This window comes from Schistocerca gregaria, chromosome X, assembly GCF_023897955.1.
Source record: "Schistocerca gregaria isolate iqSchGreg1 chromosome X, iqSchGreg1.2, whole genome shotgun sequence".
Lineage (NCBI taxonomy): Eukaryota > Metazoa > Arthropoda > Insecta > Orthoptera > Acrididae > Schistocerca > Schistocerca gregaria.
The window spans coordinates 752,135,415-752,161,471 of record NC_064931.1 but is presented as its reverse complement, the minus strand read 5'-3'; the positions used below and the strand labels follow the sequence as shown (position 1 = coordinate 752,161,471).

Below are 26,057 nucleotides of genomic sequence, written 5' to 3'. Positions count from 1 at the left end.
TATTGTTCCAGTATATAAGATGCCATCTGTAACATGTCCAGGATTCAGATCCACAAAGCAGTGTGGGAATTACAACTGAAATGTATACGAGGATCTTTGTTGCAACATTAAGGTCATGGTTTTCACACACTCGGGATCATAATCTGGGAAAGGGTGCTCCAGCACTGAATTCCTGAATCATTATATGCACTTGATGAGGATATGGAGCCAAGAGTCTGTCTTTCGATGGTGACACTGGTATTTCCCATTTCTCCCGACATGGAGGTAGGTGAAGAATCTGTGTTTTAGTTATATTCAATATGAGACCAATCTTTATGCATGCTGTGGAGAAGGGATTCAGGATTAATCCTAGTTGTTCATCGGAGTAAGTTACAACTGCGTTATCATCAGCGTACTGTAACTCAGCTGCAGAAAGTCTTAGGACCCTTGCTTATAGACGGCTCAATTTAAAGTTTCCCATACATCCTGTAAGTTAATTGTACTCCTGCAGGAATATCATCTACAATTGACTGAATAGCAGCAACAACATGGTAGGAAAACAGTATAGGAACACTCATACATCTTTGCTGAATAACGGCACTGATAAGGAATGGCTCACCAAAAAAGTCATTGCCACTGACAGATCCTATCCTCTCCGTTTAGAGCAATTACAAGGTGGCAATAAATTTCTGTGGAAAACCACACAGAACTGTAATGTTCCATAAAGATTCACAGTTTATTGATTCTAATCCCTTAATGAGTTCAATAAAGGTCGCGTAAAGAGGTATATTTTGTTCATTGCATTTCTTATGAACTGGACGATGATCTTGAGAGTACAGACATCGGTAGTGACCATATCGACATGAAATATCTGTAACAGTTATTACATATTAAATAATGTCGTAGGGATTTCCGGATGATGTTAGGCTTCAGATGCAGGGGTTAGACGAAAATATGGAAACACCACGAGAAATGCATCCTTGAACAAAACTGCAGGTGTTGGCCAAACCTACAGGTTGCGCTGTTGTATTTGACCACCACCTTCGCAATGTCCTCACTACACCGGAAGCGTCAGTCGTCGTCAGAATAGTGATCTGTGTAGTTGTGAGTGCATTATATCAGCGCTCAGTAAATTAGAACGTGGACAAATTATTTCTACTCGGATGGTGGGTGCTTTCGTAAACAAGGTAACCGAAGCCTTTGGTGTTCGATGAGGCACGGTATCGAACATCCATACCGCATAGAAGAGAAAGCGGAGAAAAACATCACGCGCTAACTCACAACGTGGACGAAAGTGTGTGTCGAGTAGCAGTAACATTGAAGAGGACCATAAAGAAAAATAAGAGGACGACAGCTGCAAAAGTCACTGCAGAATTGAATGTCGTATTCGCGAACCCAGTCAACACCAAAACAACACGAAGGGAGCGCCACAAGCAAGGAACTGCAGGGTGAGCTGGAATTCCAAAATCACACATCAGTGGTGAAAAGCCCGACACAGAAAAACGTGGTGCCGAAGCCACAAATCCTGCACTGCGAAGCAGTGGAAGAAAGTCATTTGGTTGGATGACTTCTTTTTCACAATGTTTCGCAACTTATGGCAAAGTGCATTACCCAAGAGCGAAACATGGCGGAGGCTGGGTGATGTTTTGAGCGGTGTTATCGTGGTATGCCATGGACCCCATGACAACTCTGCAAGGTTGCCTTACTCCCAAGGATTATCCATCCCAAAGCGCAGTATTTCTTCTCCAATGGTGACAGGCCTCTTGTTCACAACCAGTTCGGTTTTGTGAGCACGAGGGTGAATTGTCGCATCTGTCCTGGCCAAAAGTCACCAGATCAGGATCCTATACAGTCTTTGTGGCCTACTTTGGAGAGAACGATGCGTGGTCGCTATTCATCTCCATAGTGGTTATCTGGACTAGTCACTATTTTGAAGAAAAATGATTTAAGATTCCCTTAAAAACCGCACAGGACCTTCATTTATCCATTCCGAGACTACTGGAAGTTGTTCTGAGTGCCAACGGGTTTCCAACACCGTATCATGCATGGTAATGTGTTGTGTTTTTGGTATTTCCATATTTTTGTCTACCCCCTGTATACATGCTTGTTGATTGTCAAAAACTAAGAAGGTGTCCTTCGTGTTCGTAATGGTTTCATTTTATTTTTTTACACAAATTGTTATTTGTGAATATGTACTAATACTGACAATCCTTCATCATACTAACGCTGAGCTAAAACTATCTGTGAATATATGGTTTGTAGAGCCACTTGCAAATTTCCCAGTAATTTGGAACATAGACTAACGTAATAAATTTTAGGAAAAATCCATCAAAATATTTCATACACTTATATGTTAGAAGTTAAAAATCGAATTATCTCATGTTCATTTACTTAACAGAGTTAGCTTTCATGTGCTGCGTCTAACACCTAATAACAAAGCTACCTCTTAACATGAAATTAATTTACCCTGGTTAATCTGTAGGTATGCCATGTTTCCTATCAGTTCAAAAGAAAATTAAATTATCCATAGAGGCATTTCAAATTAAAAGTATTTAGTTAACACACTCCTAATTTGAGAATCAGATTATCAAATGCTTTGTTCTCATTATTTCAGTGTATGCTGTGGAGCTGGTACATGGCAAATGACACACAGTTTTATGTACTTGGAATTTTATTACTTCTCATATCTACCAGGTAAGTTCAGAAAGACAGGTACTGTTTTAAGCATAAACGCATCCGCATTAGTGTGTGTGTGTGTGTGTGTGTGTGTGTGTGTGTGTGTGTGTGTGTGTGTGTCACAACTTCTTGTTCAGTCGTTCTATTGGCCCTAACATCCCTCTCATGTAAAAAGCGTCCGAATGTGTGGTGTCTGCTCCTTAGGACTTGTCCCAAAGAACAGACACCACTTAATCGTATAACTGTTTCACCTAGATGGGCAATGGATCCACCTTCTTCAGTGTGGATGCACAAGTACGACCGACCTCCTACGGAAATCTCAGAGTAGCGAGCATGGAGGAAATGGACAGGGACTGGAGATAGATGGCGATCAGTGGGAATGTGTGTTGTCATACGGCGTGCCAAGGTAGTCCGTGCAGTTGCAATAACATCGTGTCCCGGATGGCGGAGTGGTTAACGCATCTGTCTAGTCAGCAAGAGATCCCGGGTTCGAATCCCGATCTGTTACACATTTTCACTCGTCACCGCTGACTCCGCATAATATCCTGATGCAGCTGACATCAGTAATCCCTTCCCTTTTCTCCCCGTCCAACTTCAATTCACATGAAAAGTTATAATTGTTGCCGTACTGTCTTAATTATTTAACACGTTTTCCGTAGCCTATGGCATCAATCCCCCATGAACCATAGACCTTGCCGTCGGTGAGGTGGCATGCGTGCCTCAGCGATATAGATAGCCGTACCGTAGGTGCAACCGCAACGGACAGGTATCTGTTGATAGGCCAGACAAACTTGTGGTTCCTGAAGAGGGGAAGCAGCGTTTTCAGTAACTGCAGAGGCAACAGTCTGGATGATTGACTGATCGGGTCTTGTAACATCAACCAAAACGGCGCTGGTGTTCTGCTACTGCGGACAACTGAAAGTAAGTGGAAACAACAGCCGTAATTTTCCCCGAGGGCACGCAGCTCTACTGTAACGTTAAACGATGGTTCAAATGGCTCTGAGCACTATGTGACTTAACTTCTGAGGTCATCAATCCCCATAGAATTTAGAACTACTTAAACCTAACTAACCTAAGGACATCACACACATCCATGCCCGAGGCAGGATTCGAACCTGCGACCGTAGCGGTCGCGCGGTTCCAGACTGCAGCACCTAGAACCGCTCGGCCATCCTGGCCGGCGGTTAAACGATGATGACGTCCTCTTGGATAAAATATTCCGGAGGTAAAACAGTCCCCCATTGGTCTCTCCTGGCAGGTACTACTCAGGAGGATGTCGTCATCAGGAGAAAAAGAACTAGCGCGCTACGGATCGGAGCATTGAATGTTAGATCCTTTAATCGGGCAAGTAGATTAGAAAATTGAAAAGGAAAATGGATAGACTGATGTTAGATGTAATGGGAATCAGTGAAGTCGGTGCCAGGAGGAACAGGACTTCTGAACAGGTGAATACAAGTTTGTAGGGTAATGCAGGAGTGGGTTTAAAAAAAATAGGAATGTGGGTAATATGCTATCAACAGCTAAGTAAACGCATTACCGTAGCCGCGATAGACACGAATCCCACGCCTACCACAGCCTTACAAGTTTATATGCCGACTAGCTCCGCAGATGATGAAGAGATTGAAGAAATTTACGACGAGATAAAAGAAATTATTCAGATAGTTACAGCAGACGAAAATTTAATTGTGATGGGGGACTGGAATTCGATTACAGGAAACGGTAGAGAAGGAAAAATAGAGAGGGATGAAATGAAAGGGGAAGCCGCCCGGTAGAATTTTGCATAGAGCATAATTTAATCATCGCTAACCCTTGGTTTAAGAATCATAAACGAGGGCAGTATTGTGGAAGAGACGTGGAGACATCGGAAGGTTTCATATTGATTATTTAATGGCAAGACAGAGATTTAGGAACCATATTTTAAATTTTAAGGTATTTCTAGGGGAAGATGTGGACTCGGACCACAATTTATTGGTTATGATCTGTAGATCAAAACTGAAAAAATTGGTAAAAGGTAGGAAAATATGGAGATGGGACCTGGATAAGTTAAAAGAAAAATGTTGTTGAGAGTTTCAGAGGAAGGATTAAGCAACGGTTGACTAGGACAGGTCAAAGGAATATAGTAAAAGACGAGTGGGTAGCCTTGAGAGATGAAATAGTGAAAGCAGCAGAGGACAATATAGATAAAAAGACAAGGCCTAATAGAAATCCTTGGTTTGCACAAGAGATACTGAATTTAACTGATGAAAGGAGAAAATACAAAAATGCAGCAAATGAAGCAGGCTAAAAGGAATACAGACGTTTAGGAAACGACACTGACAAGAAGTGCAAAATGGCTAAGCAGGAATGGCTAGAAGACAAATGTAAGGATTTAGAACCATTTTTCACTAGGGGAGTGGTAGATACCGCCTATATAAAAAGTAAAGAGGCCTTTGGAGAAAAGAGAAGCAGAAGAGGCCTTTGGAGAAAAGAGGAGCAGTTGTATGTATAAAGAGGTCAGATGGAAAACTAGTTCTAAACAAAGAAGGAAAAGCTGAAAGGTGGAAGGGATATGTAGAGGGTCTATACATGCGAGATGAACTTGAAGGCAATATTATAGAAAAGAAGGTGGTCGCAGACGAAGATGAGATAGGAGACATGATATTACGATAAGAATGTTGACAGAGATTTGAAAGATATATGTCGAAACAAGGGGCCAGAAGTATACAATAGTCTTTGGCGAGACAACAATGACAAAACTCTTCCATCTAGTGTGCAAGATGTGTGAGACAGGCGATATACCGTCAGAACTCAAGAAGAATGTACCAATTCCAATTTTAAAAAAACTATTTTTGACAGTCGCGAAAATTACCGAACTATCAGTTTAATAAGTCATTGTTGCAAAATACTAACACGAATTCTGTACAGTATCCTATCTAAGGGTAGATTAGTTTAGAGTTCAGAGAAAGTTAGAATAGAGGAGGCAATGCTGACGCTAGGGCCTTATCTTAGAATATAGGTTAAGGAAAGGCAAACGTACGGTTATAGCATTTGTAGACTTTGAGAAAGCTTTTGACAATCTTGACTGTGATAAGGTCTTTGAAATTCTGAAGGTAGCAGGACTAAAACACAGAGACCAAAATGCTATCTACAACTTTTACAGACGGCAGTTATAGGTGTCGAGGAGCGTAAACGGCACCAGTGGCTGCTATTTCTTTGCAACTTCTGAATCAGGAAATAACTTATATTTACAGTCTTGACTTGAATAGCTGTGGTGATGTTTAATTCCCTGATGTACAGATGTAACTTCGGAGGAAGTAAATAAATCTTCTTCTTGTGAATATTTTTTCCCAAAAAATCTAGAAACTGATGGCTTTGCAATCTTCTTTTTGAGACATAACTTACGCTTTTTTTTAACATTCCGAATGCACAATTCCCTTCGTATTTCACTTTAATATCGGTCCTGCATACTTTACATTCAGCGATGAAATCATCTCGGTTTTTTTTTATTTATTTATTTTTTTTTAATACAAGCTCAAAACAGAGGATTGTTCAAACAAGTTTCGTCAAAGCTTGTATGATACTTCTTGACTTTTCCCTTTTTCGGCGGTGTCTGCGTTGGGCTTTCGGAACCCGACATAATGGTTTACTAAGAATATAACAGCAGTAATACTTACACGTAAATGCTTACAATACAAAATGCGACCACGCGTTTAGAGGCGCCATGTCACTGACTGCGCGGAGGTTCGAGTCATCCCTCGGGCATGAGTGTGTGTGTTGTTCTTAGCGTAAGTTAGTTTAAGTAGTGTGTAAGTCTAGGGACCGATACTCTCAGCAGCTTGGTCCCTTAAGAATTCACACACATTTGAACATTTGAATACAAAATGCGTTCAGCTCCAGCCACCTCTGGTCAGCAATTAATTACACGATCAAGGCCGAGGGAGAATGCAGGACCACTATCGATTCAGAACTGTCAACCGAGAAACTCGCGTACGCCTCTCGTACCAAACAGCGGTGTAAATTTTATACGGAAGGGTGAACGTTGACGGCAATGGGAGTGATGTGACGGTGACGTGCAGTGTTCCGAATGATTCCGAAATGTCCTGAGGGAACTTCGGGACCAGCCACCAAGACAAAGTGAGTGAACTGTAGCTATTTTTTTTTGGCGCGGCCGACGGATACGCGATGAAAAAAATTTGGGAGATTTTAGCTGCATTCCTGGGGCCGAGATATTTTAAAAAATAATCACCTTTATTCGGGAGAATCCCGGAAATGCGGAAGGTTGGTAACAGTAGCAGTATACAGTGTCGCTCCAAACTACTGCACTCGGAGTTTGTCCGGTATACTATTCAAGTATTTAGAAAATGGTTCAAATGACTCTAAGCACTATGGGACTTAACATATAAGGTAATCATTCCCCTACACTTAGAACTACTTAAACCTAACTAACCTAAGGACATCACACACATCCGTGCCCGAGGCACAATTCGAACCTGCTCCCGTAGCAGCAGCGCGGTTCCAGACTGAAGCGCCTAGAACCGTTCGGCCACAAAAGCCGGCTAAGTATTTAGACTACCAGGATGTAGTGACCGCAGCACTATCTAATATATATGTGGCCATCACAGTGAGACTGGTTAAAGCGAGACAATCGGAGCCGACGCAAGGGCGGACGCACTCCCGTTTCAGGCTGCAACATACGACGTGAATCATCGATACAGACATGTACACACACGTGGCATTGTTCCAGCAATAAGTTATCAGTATGCACAAAGCTGTACAGTCCGCTACAGCAATGCAGGCAAGAGTGTGGTTATCCCTTGCTGTTGTTACCGTAACTGGCTGACACCTGCTCGTCACTCCGTATGTCATCCTTCAAGTCATGGATTCCACTTCTGCATCACTGTGGTAGCGGTATATCCATTACGAACCAAAAGTCAACATACACTAAACGTGTTTCCCAGAGGCCACTTATCCTGCTCCTTTTGAAGCCAGATACTTGCTGATATTGGCACTTTGATGTCGAAGAGGCATACTGAAACTTGATTTTTTACGTTTCCAGTGAGCGATCTTTGTATAACACAGATATTTCCAGTCATAAAAGGGTGGCTGATGCTGTATTTACGAATATGCCATACCTCCGCAGTCTTAACTCTTACACTGAGTTCCAATCTACAGATCCTCCGAACTTAGATTAACTTAGGCCATCCTTTCTGGGTATTTCAACTTTCACAAACATTAGGGAAGAAAGAAAAGTTTGTGCTGTATTAAAGTTTCTTATCTTGAACACTGAGAAAGTATTTTATGTTTTTAATAAGATTAAATTAGATATTCTGATAGATCCCCTGACCCATATTGTGTGTGAAATCTTATGGGACTTAACTGCTAAGGTCATCAGTCCCTAAGCTTACACACTACTTAACCTATATTATCGTAAGGACAGACATACACACCCATGCCCGAGGGAGGACTCGAACCTCCGCCGGGACCAGCTGCACAGTCCATGACTACAGCGCCCTAGACCGCTCGGCTAATCCCGCGCGGCCCCAGACCCATAGGGGATGGGATGTGGAACATGTCACAAAAATAAAAATACATAAAATACTCCGTAGTGGAGGCACGCCCGCGTGTGGGTGGCGCTCGACGCGGAGATAAGCAGGTTAGAATCCTGGTGGTCGGAAATTGTCACTATCAGTATTTCTCCAGCAAAGGGAGGAGAGGTGGTGAAATAAGTTCCTGACCACCAATCTCTGTGCCAATTTCCTGGATTAAATTCCAAACCACTCTGCAGTCTCCCATGAAGTGAGGGCATGCAATACTGTTATTAGTGATCCGTCTTTCGAATGGAGAAGCTAAGCTCAGCGGCCCCGGTGGTGCTATTTGAGAGAAGTAGGCTATGTGCCGGCACATGGTTTCACCCTTCCTCTTCCCTTCATCCATAACAGCACATACAAAAAAAAATTGTTCAAATGGCTCTGAGTACTATGGGACTGAACTTCTGAGGTCATCAGTCCCCTAAACTTAGAACTACTTAAACCTAACTAACCTAAGGACACCACACACATCCATGCCCGAGGCAGGATTCGAACCTGCGACCGTAGCACCAGCGCGGTTCCCGACTGAAACGCCTACAACCGCTCGGTTACAACGGCCGGCCAACACATACCCAACACTACCTTGTACAAGCACTCATACCAGCCACCCATACGACACTGATACACATTTTACACTTCATAATAGGTCGAAAGAAGACACTGACAAACCTCCTCGACTAGGACCTTGCCTTGAAAGGCGATGCAGCATTCCTGCATCTGCTCTCCTACGCTCATTCCCTGAGTATGGGACTACTTTGATGTACAAAAGAACTGATATACTGATGTCTCTTCCGCATGTCCTAAGAGAAATAGTTCTCAATGATGTGGAAAAAATCAGAAACTTTGCACATCTATTCCACTTACACTTTAAAAAGCTTACCATGAATATTTAAAAGTATACGTACTGGAGTGCATATGATGATTCAGAGGATTGTCAAGAGCAGAAACTCTGCGTGGCTTACATAGACAAACCGCATTACTGCACTGAGGTTAGATATTACATAACATTTACTTAATGTGAGATAGTTAATAATACGTACAACAGTTCGTTCCGTTAATAATTTCACGGATTGAGTAGGATGAGATAACTACTGATAAATCCATTGAAATAATAACTCTTCGAAAATAGGGATTACATATTTAAAAAAAAAAACGCGCAGTTTAAGCTGACGTATGATGATGAACTAGAATATAAATTAAATGGTGTGCCACATAAATACCAAAATCCTAATGACGACATTTTTTGCAAATTAAAACGTGTACGTAAAAATGTCCCCCCCCCCCCCTCCATGAGCCATGGACCTTGCCGTTGGTGGGGAGGCTTGCGTGCCTCAGCGATACAGATAGCCGTACCGTAGGTGCAACCACAACGGAGGGGTATCTGTTGAGAGGCCAGACAAACGTGTGGTTCCTGAAGAGGGGCAGCAGCCTTTTCAGTAGTTGCAGGGGCAACAGTCTGGATGATTGACTGATCTGGCCTTGTAACAATAACCAAAACAGCCTTGCTGTGCTGGTACTGCGAACGGCTGAAAGCAAGGGGAAACTACAGTCGTAATTTTTACCGAGGGCATGCAGCTTTACTGTATGATTAAATGATGATGGCATCCTCTTGGGTAAAATATTCCGGAGGTAAAATAGTCCCCCATTCGGATCTCTGGGCGGGGACTACTCAAGAGGATGTCATTATCAGGAGAAAGAAAACTGGCGTTCTACGGGTCGGAGCGTGGAATGTCAGATCCCTTAATCGGGCAGGTAGGTTAGAAAATTTAAAAAGGGAAATGGATAGGTTAAAGTTAGATACAGTGGGAATTGGTGTAGTTCGGTGGCAGGAGGAACAAGACTTCTGGTCAGGTGACTACAGGGTTATAAACACAAAATCAAATAGGGGTAATGCAGGAGTAGGTTTAATAATGAATAGGAAAATAGGAATGCGGGTAAGCTACTACAAACAACATAGTGAACGCATTATTGTGGCCAAGATAGATACGAAGCCCACACCTACTACAGTAGTACAAGTTTATATGCCAACTAGCTCTGCAGATGACGAAGAAATTGAAGAAATGTATGATCAAATAAAAGAAATTATTCAGATAGTGAAGGGTGACGAAAATTTAATAGTCATGGATGACTGGAATGCGGTAGTAGGAAAAGGGAGAGAAGGAAACGTAGTAGGTGAATATGGACTGGGGCAAAGAAATGAAAGAGGAAGCCGCCTGGTAGAATTTTGCACAGAGCACAACTTAATCATAGGTAACACTTGGCTCAAGAATCATAAAAGAAGGCTGTATACATGGAAGAAGCCTGGAGATACTGACAGGTTTCAGATAGATTATATAATGGTACGACAGAGATTCAGGAATCAGGTTTTAAATTGTAAGACATTTCCAGGGGCAGATGTGGACTCTGACCACAATCTATTGGTTATGACCTGTAGATTAAAACTGAAGAAACTGCAAAAATGTGGGAAATTAAGGAGATGGGACCTGGATAAACTGAAAGAGCCAGAGGTTGTACAGAGTTTCAGGGAGAGCATAAGGGGACAATTGACAGGAATAGGGGAGAGAAATACAGTAGAAGAAGAATGGGTAGCTCTGAGGGATGAAGTAGTGAAGGCAGCAGAGGATAAAGTAGGTAACAAGACAAGGGCTGCTAGAAATCCTTGGGTTACAGAAGAAATATTGAATTTAATTGATGAAAGGAGAAAATATAAAAATGCAGTAAATGAAGCAGGCAAAAAGGAATACAAACGTCTCAAAAATGAGATCGACAGGAAGTGCAAAATGGCTAAGCATGGATGGCTAGAGGACAAATGTAAAGATGTAGAGGCTTATCTCACTAGGGGTAAGATAGATACTGCCTACAGGAAAATTAAAGAGACCTTTGGAGAAAAGAGTACCACTTGTATGAATATTAAGAGCTCAGATGGAAACCCAGTTCTAACTAAAGAAGGGAAAGCAGAAATGTGGAAGAAGTATATAGAGGGTCTATACAAGGGCGATGTACTTGAGGACAATATTATGGAAATGGAAGAGGATGTAGATGAAGATGAAATGGGAGATACGATTCTGCGTGAAGAGTTTGACAGAGCACTGAAAGACCTGAGTCGAAACAAGGCCCCGGGAGTAGACAACATTCCATTAGAACTACTGATGGCCTTGGGAGAGCCAGTCCTGACAAAACTCTACCATCTGGTGAGCAAGATGTATGAGACAGGCGAAATACCCTCAGACTTCAAGAAGAATATAATAATTCCAATCCCAAAGAAAGCAGGTGTTGACAGATGTTAAAATTACCGAACTATCAGTTTAATAAGTCAAAGCTGCAAAATACTAACGCGAGTTCTTTACAGACGAATGGAAAAACTAGTAGAAGCCGACCTCGGGGAAGATCAGTTTGGATTCCGTAGAAATGTTGGAACACGTGAGGCAATACTGACCCTACGACTTATCTTAGAAGCTAGATTAAGGAAGGGCAAACCTACGTTTCTAGCATTTGTAGACTTAGAGAAAGCTTTTGACATTGTTGACTGGAATACTCTCTTTCAAATTCTGAAGGTGGCAGGGGTAAAATACAGGGAGCGAAAGGCTATTTACAATTTGTACAGAAACCAGATGGCAGTTATAAGAGTCGAGGGACATGAAAGGGAAGCAGTGGTTGGGAAGGGAGTGAGACAGGGCTGTAGTCTATCCCCGATGTTATTCAATTTGTATATTGAGCAAGCAGTGTAGGAAACAGAAGAAAAATTCGGAGTAGGTATTAAGTCAATGGAGAAGAAATAAAAAGTTTGAGGTTCGCCGATGACATCGTAATTCTGTCAGAGACAACAAAGGACTTGGAAGAGCAGTTGAATGGAACGGACAGTGTCTTGAGAGGAGTATATGAGATGAACATCAACAAAAGCAAAACGAGGATACTGGAATGTAGTCGAATTAAGTCGGGTGATGCTGAGGAAATAAGATTAGGAAATGAGACACTTAAGGTAGTAAAGGAGTTTTGCTATTTGGGGAGCAAAATAACTGATGATGGTCGAAGTAGAGAGGATATAAAATGTAGACTGGCAATGGCAAGGAAAGCGTTTCTGAAGAAGAGAAATTTGTTAACATCGAGTATAGATTTAAGTGTCAGGAAGTCATTTCTGAAAGTATTTGTATGGAGTGTAGCCATGTATGGAAGTGAAACATGGACGATAAATAGTTTAGACAAGAAGAGAATAGAAGCTTTCGAAATGTGGTGCTACAGAAGAATGCTCAAGATTAGATGGGTAGATCACATAACTAATGAGGAAGTATTGAATCGGATTGGGGAGAAGAGAAGTTTGTGGTACAACTTGACCAGAAGAAGGGATCGGTTGGTAGGACATGTTCTGAGGCATCAAGGGATCACCAATTTAGTATTGGAGGGCAGCGTGGAGGGTAAAAATCGTAGAGGGAGACCAAGAGATGACTACACTAAGCAGATCCAGAAGGATGTAGGTTGCAGTAGGTACTGGGAGATGAAGAAGCTTGCACAGGATAGAGTAGCATGGAGAGCTGCATCAAACCATTTTCAGGACTGAAGACCACAACAACAACAACAACAACGTAAAAATGTTACAAATATTTATTCCATTGTACACTATGTGATCAAAAGTAGCCGGACACCCCCAAAAACATACGTTTTTCATGTTAGGTGCATTGTACTGCCACCTACTGCCATGTACTCCATATCAGCGACCTCAGTAGTCATTAGACATCGTGAGAGAGCAGAAGAGCGCTTGGCGGAACTCACGGACTTCGAACGTGGTCCGGTGATTGGGTGTCAGTTGTGTTATACGTCTGTACGCGAAATTTCCACACTCCTAAACTTCACTATGTCCACTGTTTCCGATCTGATAGTCAAGTGGAAACGTGAAGAGCGACGCGTACAGCACAAAAGCGTACAGACCGACCTCGCCTGTTGACTGACAGAGGGCGCTGACATTTGAACAAGGTCGTAATGTGTTATAGGCAGACATATATCCAGACCATCACACTGAAATTCCAGAGTGCATCAGGATCCACTGCAAGTACTATGACAGTAAGGCGGGAGGTGAGAAAACTTGACTTTCATGGTCGAGCGGCTCCTCATAAGCCACATATCACGCCGGCAAATGCCAAACGACGCCTCGCTTGGTGTAAGAAGCGTAAAAATTGGACGACTAAACAGTGGAAAAACGTTGTGTGGAGTGACGAATCACCGTACACAATGTGGCGATCAGATGGCACGGTGTGGGTATGGCGAATGCCCGGCGAACGTCATCTGCCAAGGTGTGTAGTGCCAACAGTAAAATTCGGAGGCGGTGGTGTTATGGTGTGGTCGTGTTTTTCATGGAAGGTGCTTGCACCCCTTGTTGTTTTGCGTGGCAGTATCACACCACAGGCCAACATTGATGTTTTAAGCACCTTCTTGCTTCTCACTGTTGAAGACCAATTCGAGGATGGCAACTGCATCTTTCAACACGATCGAGCACCTGTTCATAATGCACGGCCTGTGGCAGAGTCGTTACACGTCAATAACATCACTGTTATGGACTGGCCTGAACAGAGTCCTGATCTGAATCCTATAGAACGCCTTTCACATCTACATCTACATTCATACTCCGCAGCCACCCAACGGTGTGTGGCGGAGGGCACTTTACGTGCCACTGTCATTACTTCCCTTTTCTGTTCCAGTCTCGTATGGTTCGCGGGAAGAACGACTGTCTGAAAGCCTCCGTGCGCGCTCGAATCTCTCTAATTTTACATTCGTGATCTCCTCGGGAGGTATAAGTAGGTGGAAGCAATATATTTGATACCTCATCCAGAAACGCACCCTCTCGAAACCTGGCGAGCAAGCTACACCGCGATGCAGAGCGCCTTTCTTGCAGAGTTTGCTACTTGAGTTTGTTAAACATCCCCGTAACGCTATCACGGTTACCAAATAACTCTGTGACGAAACGCGCCGCTCTTCTTTGGATCTTCTCTATCTCCTCCGTCAACCCGATCTCGTACGGACCCCACACTGATGAGCAATACTCAAGTATAGGTCGAACGAGTGTTTTGTAAGCCACCTCCTTTGTTGATGGACTACATTTTCTAAAGACTCTCCCAATGAATCTCAACCTGGTACCCGCCTTACCAACAATTAATTTTATATGATCATTCCACTTCAAATCGTTCCGCACGTATACTCCCAGATATTTTACAGAAGTAACTGCTACCAGTGTTTGTTCCGCTATCATATAATCATACAATAAAGGATCATTCTTTGGGATGTTTTGGAACGCCGACTTCGTGACAGGCCTCACCGACCGACATCGATACCTCTCCTCAGTGCAGTACTCTATGAAGAATGAACTGCCATTCCCTAAGAAACCTTCTAGCACCTGATAGAACGTATGCCAGCGAGAGTATAAGCTGTCATCAAGGCTTATGGTGGGCCAACACCATATTGAATTCCAGCATTACCGATGGAGGCAGCCACGAACTTGTAAGTCATTTTCAGCCAGGTGTCCGGATACTTTTGACCACATAGTGTACATGTATTTATTGAATCCAAGAAAATTAATATAGAATAGACCAAGCGCTGAATTTTGTATGTAGCAGAAATTCGAAACTCTTGTCCTTGTTTACAAATACTTGCATTAGAAGAATATAATTTGAAATAATGTAGTGAAGCAGTGTGCTTGAATTAAGAATTTTTGTTTCAGGTTCTTCAGAACTGCGTGCGTAGCTTGGGCTGCCCTGCTGCTGTGTTCTTGGTCGACCACTGCGTTTATCTCGGTGCAGTACGAGTACAAAGCCAGGTATTTTCAGAGCCCACTTGCCTGTCTTCCACACGTTAAAAAGATTATAGATGTTGCTCATGTTTACTTACTTCACAAATCTTTTTATGTGACTAACATGAGTGATGACTTGAGAAGCGACGGCTTCTTGTATTCTGTAATAACAATTATTGGTTAAAGTGAGAAGAAAGGGTGAAACATGAAATGTATGTGTGCTCTCTTATATAAGATTGATTTGTGCAAGCCGCATCGTGATCCAACCTATGGATCACGAGATACTTTATTTCGATTTTGATTAAGCACTGCAATCACAATTTGCTATACTGTGTTTCAGTTTTCATTAAGCACTACAATCAGAATTCGCTGTAGCGCGTCACAGTCGATGTAGCCCAGTCAACGAAGACCAAAAAAGGTCTATAGGGGAAAATTTTGTGTAGTCACAAATATTTACACAGTGTAGCGGGAGTGTTATGAAGAACGGACTAAAAACTCCCGACCTACGGAGTTTGACCGTGGGGAGGGGGCATTTAAAGATTTTTTTAAAGTTTTTCTTGAATAACTCGGAAACCGCTGCTTCTAGAGAAATTATTTTCCAGTACAGTGTTAAACTACATTAACTTTCCTACAAAAAGGTAATACTCATTTTTTCTCTAGGACCATTATAAGATTTTTAAAAATAGTGTTTTAATGACATAAAGCCGACCGGAGTGGCCGTGCGGTTCTAGGCGCTACAGTGTGGAACCTAGCGACCATTACTGTCGCAGGTTCGAATCCTGCCTCGGGCATGGATGTGTGTGATGTCCTTAGGTTAGTTAGGTTTAATTAGTTCTAAGTTATAGGCGACTGATGACCTCAGAAGTTAAGTCGCATAGTGCTCAGAGCCATTTGAACCAATGACATAAATGGTTCAAATGGCTCTGAGCACTATGGGACTTAACATCTATGGTCATCAGTCCCCTAGAACTTAGAACTACTTAAACCTAAGTAACCTAAGGACATCACACAATACCCAGCCATCACAAGACAGAGAAAATCCCTGACCCCGCCGGGAATCGAACCCGGGCGTGGGAAGCGAGAACGCTACTGCACGACCACGAGATGCGGGCCAATGCCATAAAATTGATGTTTATTGTTAAATGAAGTGGATTAAGAACAAATATTAAATTATGAACCACATCTAAGTGCAGTATAACTGTATTAAGGGATAAACTGTGTTCTGGACTGTGACAGGCTGAAGGGAGAACGGGAGTGGGTGGTCACGGAGAGGATAGACGCGTGAGGTAAGGCAGGTCGCCATATTGCGGTCATTAACTTCCCTCCTCTGTAGATCTGAAGAGCGAGCAAGCGAGTCCTCAATTTCATTACTCCGCTAAAGGGTGTGGCGCGTTAATCCGGACAAATGAAACGTTTTTAAAATCTAATTTAGTAAAACAAGGTACAAATGAGAATGAAAATCTTTTTACATATAAGTAGTGGTATCTTTCAAGAGTAACATTACTCGATGTAACCTCCGTCAGCCGCAATGGCCGCCTCCAATCTTGTCCTGAAGCGATAGCGCATACCCTTTATAACAGTGCTGTCCATATTCACGAACCCTGCTTCGATAGCGGTGCGTACAGATGCGACATTAGGGTGGCTCATCTTATTGATAACTCTTTCGACTACACTCCAAACACAGTAGCCGAGGGGATTCAAATACGGGCTGCCAGAAATCCTTTGACCAGAACATGTCAACGTTATCCGAGAACCAGTTTTGGCTCGAATGAGGTCTTCCTCTACCATATGACGCGTTGTCCGCTGCTGACATCCAATACTGACGCCAGTTTCCTCGGCGATTGTCCCGAGTTCTCCGAAATCAGCGCCTGAGCCTTTTCGATGACTGCCCCAGTTCGTGACATGCGTTTCCTCGAATGAGGTTTTGTCGCCAAGTTAGCAGAACCTTCCCCAGACTTCTCCGAAGCTTTGTACTTGCCCACAATATCGTAAACATTTGATCTCGGTTGCCTGAAGGATCGAACTATGAGGGTTGCCCATAAAGTAGTGAACCGCATTTTTTTCTTCAACAATTCTTCATTGAACATAATGAGAATAACACACGAAAGAATGGTGTTTTATCTAGGCACCATGTTCTTCCACGTAATCTCCATCCCGTTCTATAGCCCTCCTCCAGCGCGAAACAAGAGTGTGTATGTCCTGAAGGTACCAATCCTTGTCCTGGTGGCGGAGCCAGTGTTCACTGTGTGTACTTCCTTTGCTGACTGACAGATGAAGCGGCAACTGCAAGGTCGTAATGCGTCCGTCCTCGCGAATAACAACAGCTCACTTCATGTCAGGTGTGATAGCCGTGGATGGTCTCCCCGACTGCTGCAAACCGTGGAGCTTAGACAAACCACCTTATGATGACCTCACCCTCCGTGCCCAGCAACTAACTATACTTTTGTCGATAGCAGATGTTCCATAGACTTTGCACAAGTGTTTGTGAGTATCAGCCACAGTTTCTTTCTCTGGAGTGAAAAATTCAATGACGGTGCGTTGCTTGTAACGCAGTTCACCTACAGACGCCATTTTGAAACTGTCCTGCAGCTACGCTATCTGTCGGAAGTGGCGGAAACTTGGCGCGCTCACTCAAGAGACTTCAAATAGTACATACGTAACATTTCGCATTCGTAGCATTGTTTTTGGCTGAGAAACAAAAATGTATTTTAGTGGGCTAACGCCCAGGACGAAGACTTCCGATAACTGCGGCTCTTCAGTTGTAGTCCGCACTTGTCCGTAACATCTCGGCCATTTTGAGGTTCTGATTGTTTACTAGCTGTCTATGGCTTTCAAGAACACTAATCGCGACCTCCGACGGAACTGCGATATGGATGGAAATTCAAATTGAAATTTGTTCAGATTTAAACGCCGCATCCTGCACCAAGTGTAGATGTAAGAAACCGAAATTTGGTTGCAATAATCACTCATCTGTATTTTGAAACTTAAAAACAATATTTTATTCAAAACAATCTACATTGCTATTTATACATTCTTCCACCTCTCCGGCAGGCTATGTATGTCAAGCCGAAAAAACAGTTCTTCTTTTGAAGCGAACATTTTCGTACATTTTCATACGAATTGAATTGTTGTTCAGCGAGAGCGTGTCCCAGTGATGCAAATAGATAATAATCGAACGGAGCCAAGTCTGGAGAATACGCCGCATCTCCTAGCATTTCCCAACTGAACACCTCGATCGCTTCCCTGACCCCTTTTTGCTGTGTGTGATGGGGCGCTATCCTGCAGCAATATGACTTTGTGTTGCGTTTTTCCGTATTCCGGTCGTTTTTCACTTAATGTACGACATAAATCTATCATTTGCTGTTGGTAGCGACCAGTGCTCATAATAAAAGTCACCCTTATGATCCCACCAAACACAGAGCATTGTCTTCTTTCCAAAGAGATTTGGTCATGCAGTGAATGTCGATGGTGTGCCTGGTTTCACGCATGATTTATGACGCTTAGAATATTCAGATTAAATATCAGTTTTTCATCACCTGTCACTATTCGGCGAAGATACGACTTTCTTTTGTATCCGGCGAGCAGCATTTCACAAGTGGTTTTTCGATTTGCTTGCTGTCTTTCTTCAGTTCATGCGAAACCCATTTTCCCAGTTTCTGCACCTTTCCCGTTGCTTCCAACCGTACAGAAACGGCTTTCTGTGTTACATTCAATAGTTCCGCGAGTTCCTGTTGAGTTTGACTATTATCTTCACCCAATAAGGCCTGCAATCCGTTGTCTCCTAACTTTCTCGGTGGTTTCCCGCGCTCGAAGTATCTCACGTCAAAATCACCACTTTTCAATTTTTTGAACCATTCGGAACACTTTGTTTTCCCAAGAGCATATTTGCCGAAAGCGTCGACAAGTATTCGATGCGATTCTGCAGCAGTTTTCTTCAAATGATAACAGTAAACCAATGCTGACCGCAAATCGTAGTTCTTAGGCACAAAACTCGACATGTTTACGTGCTTGAAACACATGCCGATGTATGGAACTTGTGTTGCTGTGTGTTGACAATCTTCGTCAGCTGTTGCAGGAAGCAGATGTCACTGCAGACGCGGTCTCACGGACCCTTCACTGACGGCTTGCACCATGTATAGGGAAATTCCGGTTTCATACTTACACCTTGCTTGTCACAGCATGTAACTACAGGGTCTTTCAGAAACGTATACTGTCCATTCTCCAACACGCCTTCTGAATCACTGTCAACGCAGTGCGCAGACATTCCAGGGGGTTGTTTATTTTCCACCAAGTGTGCTAACACTCATCGAATACAGATACGAGTTCCTACTAATGCTAATGCAAGAAAAGCATATGCACAGATTCTACGTAGATCTCTGCACACTGTCATACGCCGCTAGATGAGAAACTGATGCTTAGCTATCCTGTACGACAGTTGTATCGTTCTTTCGGGAAAGGCGCCTTCCACCGCTACGAGTATTGTTCACTTTTCAGTTTACAGACAATCTATACCTCCCCAGCATTTCCTGCCTAGTTCTCTTATGTAAGTAGACAAAATAATTTTACTGAGCTCGTGTTTATATAGTGAAGCTATGTTCAGTTTTTAAGTGAGCTTTTATGTAAAATATGTCCCTATAAACAGTGGCTGAGAACTGCTTAATTTACGTGTTGTTGTTGGTGACCTATGTTGTGTTGGTGGGAAAGAAATTGGATTGATAAACGTGGTAGCTTACTGGTGTCTGTAATTGACTGTAAAGCCATGTAACCGTGTCGTAGACACTTAGCGGTGAGTTAATGAATGACCAGAAAGATACTGAACTTCTCTCACCATTGTTCTACATCTACATGATTACTTTGCAGTTCACAATTAAGTGACTGGCAGAGTGTTCATCAAACCACCTCCAAGCTATTTCTCTACACTCATGAACAGCGCACAGGAAAAACGAACAATTGTCCATCTTTCCGTGCGAGCTTTGATTTCCCTAATTTCATTATGATCATTTCTTCCTGTGTCGGTGGGCGGGAACAAAATATTTTAGCACTTGGTGGAGAAAGTTGGTGATTGAAATTTCATGAGAAAATCCTGCTGCAACTAATTGCTTTATTGATTACCACTCCAAATCGCGTATAATATCTGTGGGAGTCGCCCCCCTATTTTGTGTTAATACGGAACGAGCTGCCCTTCTTTGAACTTTTTCGATGTCATCGGTCAATCCTATATCATGCGTATCCCACAACACTCACCAGTACTCTAGAATAGCACGGACAAGCGTAGTGAAGGCAGCCTCTTTAGTAGACCTGTTGTATTTTCGAAGTGTTCTGCCAGTAAATCGTACTCTTTGGTTCGCTTTCCCCACAACATTACCCATGTGATCGTTCTAATTTAAGTTATTCGCAATTGCAATCCCCAAGTATTTAGTTGAATTTACAGCATTTAGATTTATGTGACTTACCGTGTAACCAAAATTCCGTGGATTCATTTTCACACTCATGTGGATGACTTGACGCTTTTCATTACTTAGAGTCAATTGCCATTTTTTGCGCCATACAGATACCTTATCTTAATCATTTTGCAGTTAATTTTGGTCATCTGACGGTAAATGACAGCATCATCTGCAAGCCCAAGGTCTAGGTCTACTCACGTCCTGTGTTTGCCCTGCACCCTTTTAGACTAACGCCCTTCCTGTATATCCCCGAAACCTCTCTTACCTAAAAAAAAAAAAAAACGCCCAGTTCCCTCCACACAGCCCCCGCTCCCATGTACCGCTTCCTTTGTATAGTGGACATCTGACCTATTAAGCGGAACCCAAAAACTCACCATCCTATGGCGTAAGTCGCGGAATCTGCAGCCTTTACTGTCGCAGAAGTGCCTGAGCCTCGGATTCAGACCTTTCATTCGACTGTAGACCAAAGGATTACAGTCAGTCTTGTCAACGATACTATAGATGGTGATTCCGCCTTCATCTTCTAAGCAAAGCTGGCTGTATTCACCACTTCAGCTAGCTGCCCGAAACTGGAGACAGGCTTTTCTGATACAAAGCGGCACACATCGTTAGTAATGACATGAGCCATCACCCTGCAGTAGGCTGCACCCTTTCGTGGCATCTGGAAGCATCAGCTCGCACATCTGGAATGACTCCTCCTTGTATGCACACATAGTGCACACTTGATTCCTTCTCCTCTTTGGCAGCCATATCCCTAGTAAGGGCCCCATTACGTGCCTAACATTGGAGCTCCCCTCTACCAGTAATCAGAATCTCTATGAATACCCAGATCTTGCAGGCTGAGAGGGTTCTTCTGGAACAGGGCGTGTGACTGCGTCTGGCTCAAGATCTTTGTCAGCCACAAATAGCGCCAACCTGTTTGTCAGACGGAGGTCTTTTCAAAAAATGTGTGTGAAATCTTATGGGACTTAACTGCTAAGGTCATCAGTCCCTAAGCTTACACACTATTTAACCTAAATTATCCTAAGGACAAACACACACACCCATGCCCGAGGGAGGACTCGAACCTCCGCCGGGACCAGCCGGGAGGCCCTTTGATCGCCTCAAACTTCAAACTGCGTGACCGCCAGGAGCTGTGAGTGAATCGTCACCAACTCAGCTCGCATCTGCAAGTTCCTATCCATACTAAATACACTCTAGACAGTTAATGAAACGTAGAACCGTGCCTGATAAATTCACACACACACACGAAATTTACGAGTTAAATCTAAAGAGCACAGAAGAAATTTAAAATAAGCCGCTACTTAACGGAAGCTGTTCAACAAATAAACAAAAACCTGTACGATACGAGGATCCATACAAGCGGCGGTAATTTTCACTACACTGATATTGAAACGAAAGATTGTGTCTAATAAGCACACAAAAAACAATAAATTTAAAAATTTAACTATATAGTAACTACACAGATAGTTGAAAATAAGTCGCTTCTGTTTGATGCTCATAAAAATAACTCAAAAACGAAAGGTGTACTCTCCTGAAGTGCTACAGGAACGCAAGGAGCTGCGTCACTGACGGTCTAACCGACAATGAATTGTTCTAAACAAAACAAACAACAGAAGCTCGTACGATGCGAGGGTCGATACGAGCATTGGTACTTTACACTACGAAAGACTGCACCTAGTAACCATTCAAACACACAAGAAATTTAACAATTTGAAAATTACACTAGTAACCACACAAATAACTGAAAATAATTCGCACTCCTTCGAAACTCGTAAAAATAAATCACAAACGAATGCTGTACTCGCCTCGTCTGCTGCAGGAACGCAAGGAGCTCCTCACTAACTGTCTAACTGACACCGAACTGCTCTACACAAAATATTGTGTTACTGGCAGGAATTGTTGGCACTTGTAAAGTGGGCTGCACTGAGTGGAGCCACTTGCCACTCATCCGCAGTATATCTTGCAAGATGGGTATCAATATGTCTGATAGACTAGGACTGATCATGATCAAATCTAACTTACCAGACAGTACTGACAGAAGAGAGAGACAGAGAGAATATCCAATGAAGAGTAGCGCGTTTCGTCACGGGATCATTTAGTCGGCGCGAGAGAGTTACGGAGATGCTCAACAAACTCCACTGGCAGAGGCTATCAGAGTCGTTGTATATCACAGAGAGGTTTACTATTGAAATTTCGAGAGAGTACTTTCCACGAAGAGTAGGAAAACGTGTTACTTCCTCCCATGTACGTCTCGCGAAATGATCACAATGAGAAAATTCGAGGAATTAGAGCTAATACAGAGGCTTACCGACAGTTATTGTTCCCACGTACCTCTTGCGAATGGAACAGGGAAGAGAGGGACCAGTCAATGGTATCAGAAGCACCTTCGCCCGCCCTGTTGACCGTGCGATCTAACGCACGGCTTTCGGGATTGGGAAGGAGCACCTGGTCCCCAGCACGAATCCGCCCGGCAGACTTGTGGCAAGATCCGGTGAGCCGGCCAGTCTGTGGATGGTTTTTAGGCGGTTTTCCATCTGCCTCGGCGAATGCGGGCTGGTTCCTCTTATTCCACCTCAGCTACACTATGTCGGTTATTGCTGTGCAAGCAAGTTCTCCACATACGCGTACACCACCATTAATCTACCACGCAAACATAGGGGTTACACTCTCCTGGTGTGAGAGGTTCCCTTGGAGGGAGGGTGGGGGGGGGGGGAGGGCTGAACCGCACAATAACCCTGAAAGAGTGGTTCAGTGTGGGGCGGAGAAGTGAAATGGACTGCGGTAGTCGTCGTGAGGTTAAGAACCACCGCGGCTGCAACGGGAACGAAGCCTCTCCGTCGTTTCTAGGCCCCCGGTTACCATACAATATAATACAATCAGATATAGCCTCCACTGCACACAGTCAAATGGGATATTGATGAAGTTGTAGATGTAATCTGCTGTAATGCCTTACTTGATTTATGTTGAAGTATTTGAAGTTCCATAAAAACATAGATGATCTAGTTCTGTTACAGAGGGAGCAAATTTAAGCCCTGGGTCTCTTACGATGTTAGGAGAACTGGGGCTAGGATAGTACAGTTGTTACCCTTCATGCTGTATTGAAGCAGTTGAGAATGGAGACAATGAAATCAAAATTGTCGGATACATTTTACCAGCGTGTTTCACTTGGGACAGGCTCTTCAATGTGGTAGACAGTTTAGTGGAAAAGAAACAGGTCCGGTTGTCTGCACGTTCCGTCGCCCGTAGTTCATAAGACAAGCTGCGGAAAGGTGGATATAACTTTGTGAAACACCCTGTAGTCGCATTTTGTGACGTAGTGGTGTAGAAACATTGGGGACGCGCCTGGTCGCTCTTAGTCTACAGACCTACAAATGAGGGAAATAGATGAATACAATCCGGCACCCTTCCACGCGTCTATCCTCCCACTCACTCCCTCCCTCCCTCTCCCCCCCCCTTTCCCTGCCCTCTCCACCCTATACAACACCACAACTCAATTTGTCCCTTATACGGTTCTACTGCATACACTTGAGTACCACTTCATTTAATAATAAACATTAAGTTTATACCACTGAAACACTATGTTTAATAATCTTTGATTTTTCCATCCCCTGCAACTTGGAAGCTTTTAGTCCTAGAGAAAAACTGAATAGGACCCTTTTTGTAGGAAAGCTAATGTAGCTTAAGATCTTCGCTAGAAGCCGCATTTCTCGAGTTATTAAAGAAAAACATTAAAAAGTGACATTTAAACGACCCCTCCCTCCCCCACACTCATACTCTTCCGCCCAGAATTTTTAATATGTTGTACATGTCCCCACTTCCTATCATTGTAAAAAAAAATTGCGACTACACGAATTTTTTCTCCTAATTTTCCTTCGTTGACTGGTCTAAAGACAGCCATTGTCGAGTGACGGTCAACTGAACACTCGAGAACGTGAAAGTCATCATGGCGGGGCTTCGGAGCATGGCGTCGGAAAATTTCTGCGGCGCTGGCGTAAGGATACGACGAGATAGAAAAATGATTCAAATGGCTCTAAGCGCTATGGGACTTAACTTCTGAGGTCATCAGTCCCCTATAACTTAGAACTACTTAAACCTGACTAACCTAAGGACATCACACACATCCATGCCCGAGGCAGGATTCGAACCTGCGACCGTAGCGGTCTCGTGGTTCCAGAATGTAGCGCCTAGAACCGCTCGGCCATTTCGGTCGGCGACGAGATAGAACTAAAACTTAGATGCAGTTTGTAGGGCAGACGCCCCATAGCAACAATCAGGTGGACCCATCCCAAGACCTGAAGACAGGGAAAATAAAAATAGTCCATCTGAAGAGCCAGCATGAGGGTAAAATTATTTGAACTGGCATTCAAAAAGAATCTCCACTGGAGGAAACAATGTAGGACTCTATGTTGTTAGAAGCGAAATTAGTAAAATGGATGGTCTGACATCACAGAAGTTGTAAATAGTGGATGACATACCAAATGCTGCAATGCAATAAGCCATCATTTTTCTCAGTAGGAAGTACGTAAAACTTTGTATGCCCACAGTTCTAAGAGATGGCAGCTGCAAATGGTCTTCAAGTTCCCAAACATAACCATTTGCAATCAGAGGATCCAGTCCATTCCATGTAAACACAGCCCACACCATTAAGGAGACACCACGAGCTTGCACAGTACCTTGTTGACAACTTCGGGCCATGGCTTTGTGGGGTCCTCGCCACACACGAAACCTACCATCAGCTCTTACCAACTGAAATCGGGACCCTTCTGACCAGGCCACGGTTTTCCAATCGTCTAGGATCCAAGCGATACGGTCACGAGACCAGGAGAAGCGCTGCAAGCGGAATCGTGCTGTTAACAAAGGTAATCGCGTCGATCGTGTGCTGGCATAGCCCATTACCGCCAAATTTCGCCCCGCTATGCTAACGGATACGTTCGTCGGACGTCCCAGATTGATTTCTGCGGTTATTTCACGCTGTGTTGCTTGTCTGTTAGCACTGACAACTTAACGCTCGTTAAGTGAAGGCCGCCGGCCACTGTGTTATATGCAGTGAGAGGTAGTGCCAGAAATTTGGTATTCTCGGCACATTCCTGACAATGTGTATCTTGAAATATTGGCCGCGCGGGATTAGCCGAGCGGTCAAAGGCGATGCAGTCATGGACTGTGCGGCTGATCCCAGCGGAGGTTCGAGTCCTCCCTCGGGCATGGGTGTGTGTGTTTGTCCTTAGGATAATTTACTTTAAGTAGTGTGTAAGCTTAGGGACTGATGACTTTAGCAGTTAAGTCCCATATGATTTCACACACATTTGAACATTTTTTAAATATTGAATTTCCTAACGATTTCCGAAAGAGACTGTCCCAAGTTTCTACCCTCAACTACCATTCCGCGTTCAAGAGGTCCATTAATTTCCGTTGTGCGGCCATAATCACGTCGGAAACTTTATCACATGAATCATGTGAGTGCAAATGACAGCCCCGCCACTGCACTGCCCTTTATACCTTGTGTACACGCTACTCCCGCCATGACTTTTATCACCACAGTGTAAAACGACTCCAATCTCTATTAAATGGTCTCGTGCACTTTCTACTTGCAAATCTCCAATGAAGTCATCTATG

At 43.4% G+C, this 26,057-nt stretch overlaps 1 protein-coding gene across 1 annotated transcript in view; it reads left to right on the top strand.

Moving 5' to 3' along the window:
* The window catches only part of LOC126298207 (nose resistant to fluoxetine protein 6-like), a 167,424-nt gene that overhangs the window by 107,379 nt on the left and 33,988 nt on the right, over positions 1 to 26,057 (top strand). The window contains exons 10-11 of the mRNA XM_049989511.1: positions 2,594 to 2,673; positions 14,929 to 15,024. Coding sequence (XP_049845468.1) covers positions 2,594 to 2,673; positions 14,929 to 15,024 — 176 coding nt within the window. The remainder of the gene's footprint in view (positions 1 to 2,593; positions 2,674 to 14,928; positions 15,025 to 26,057) is intronic.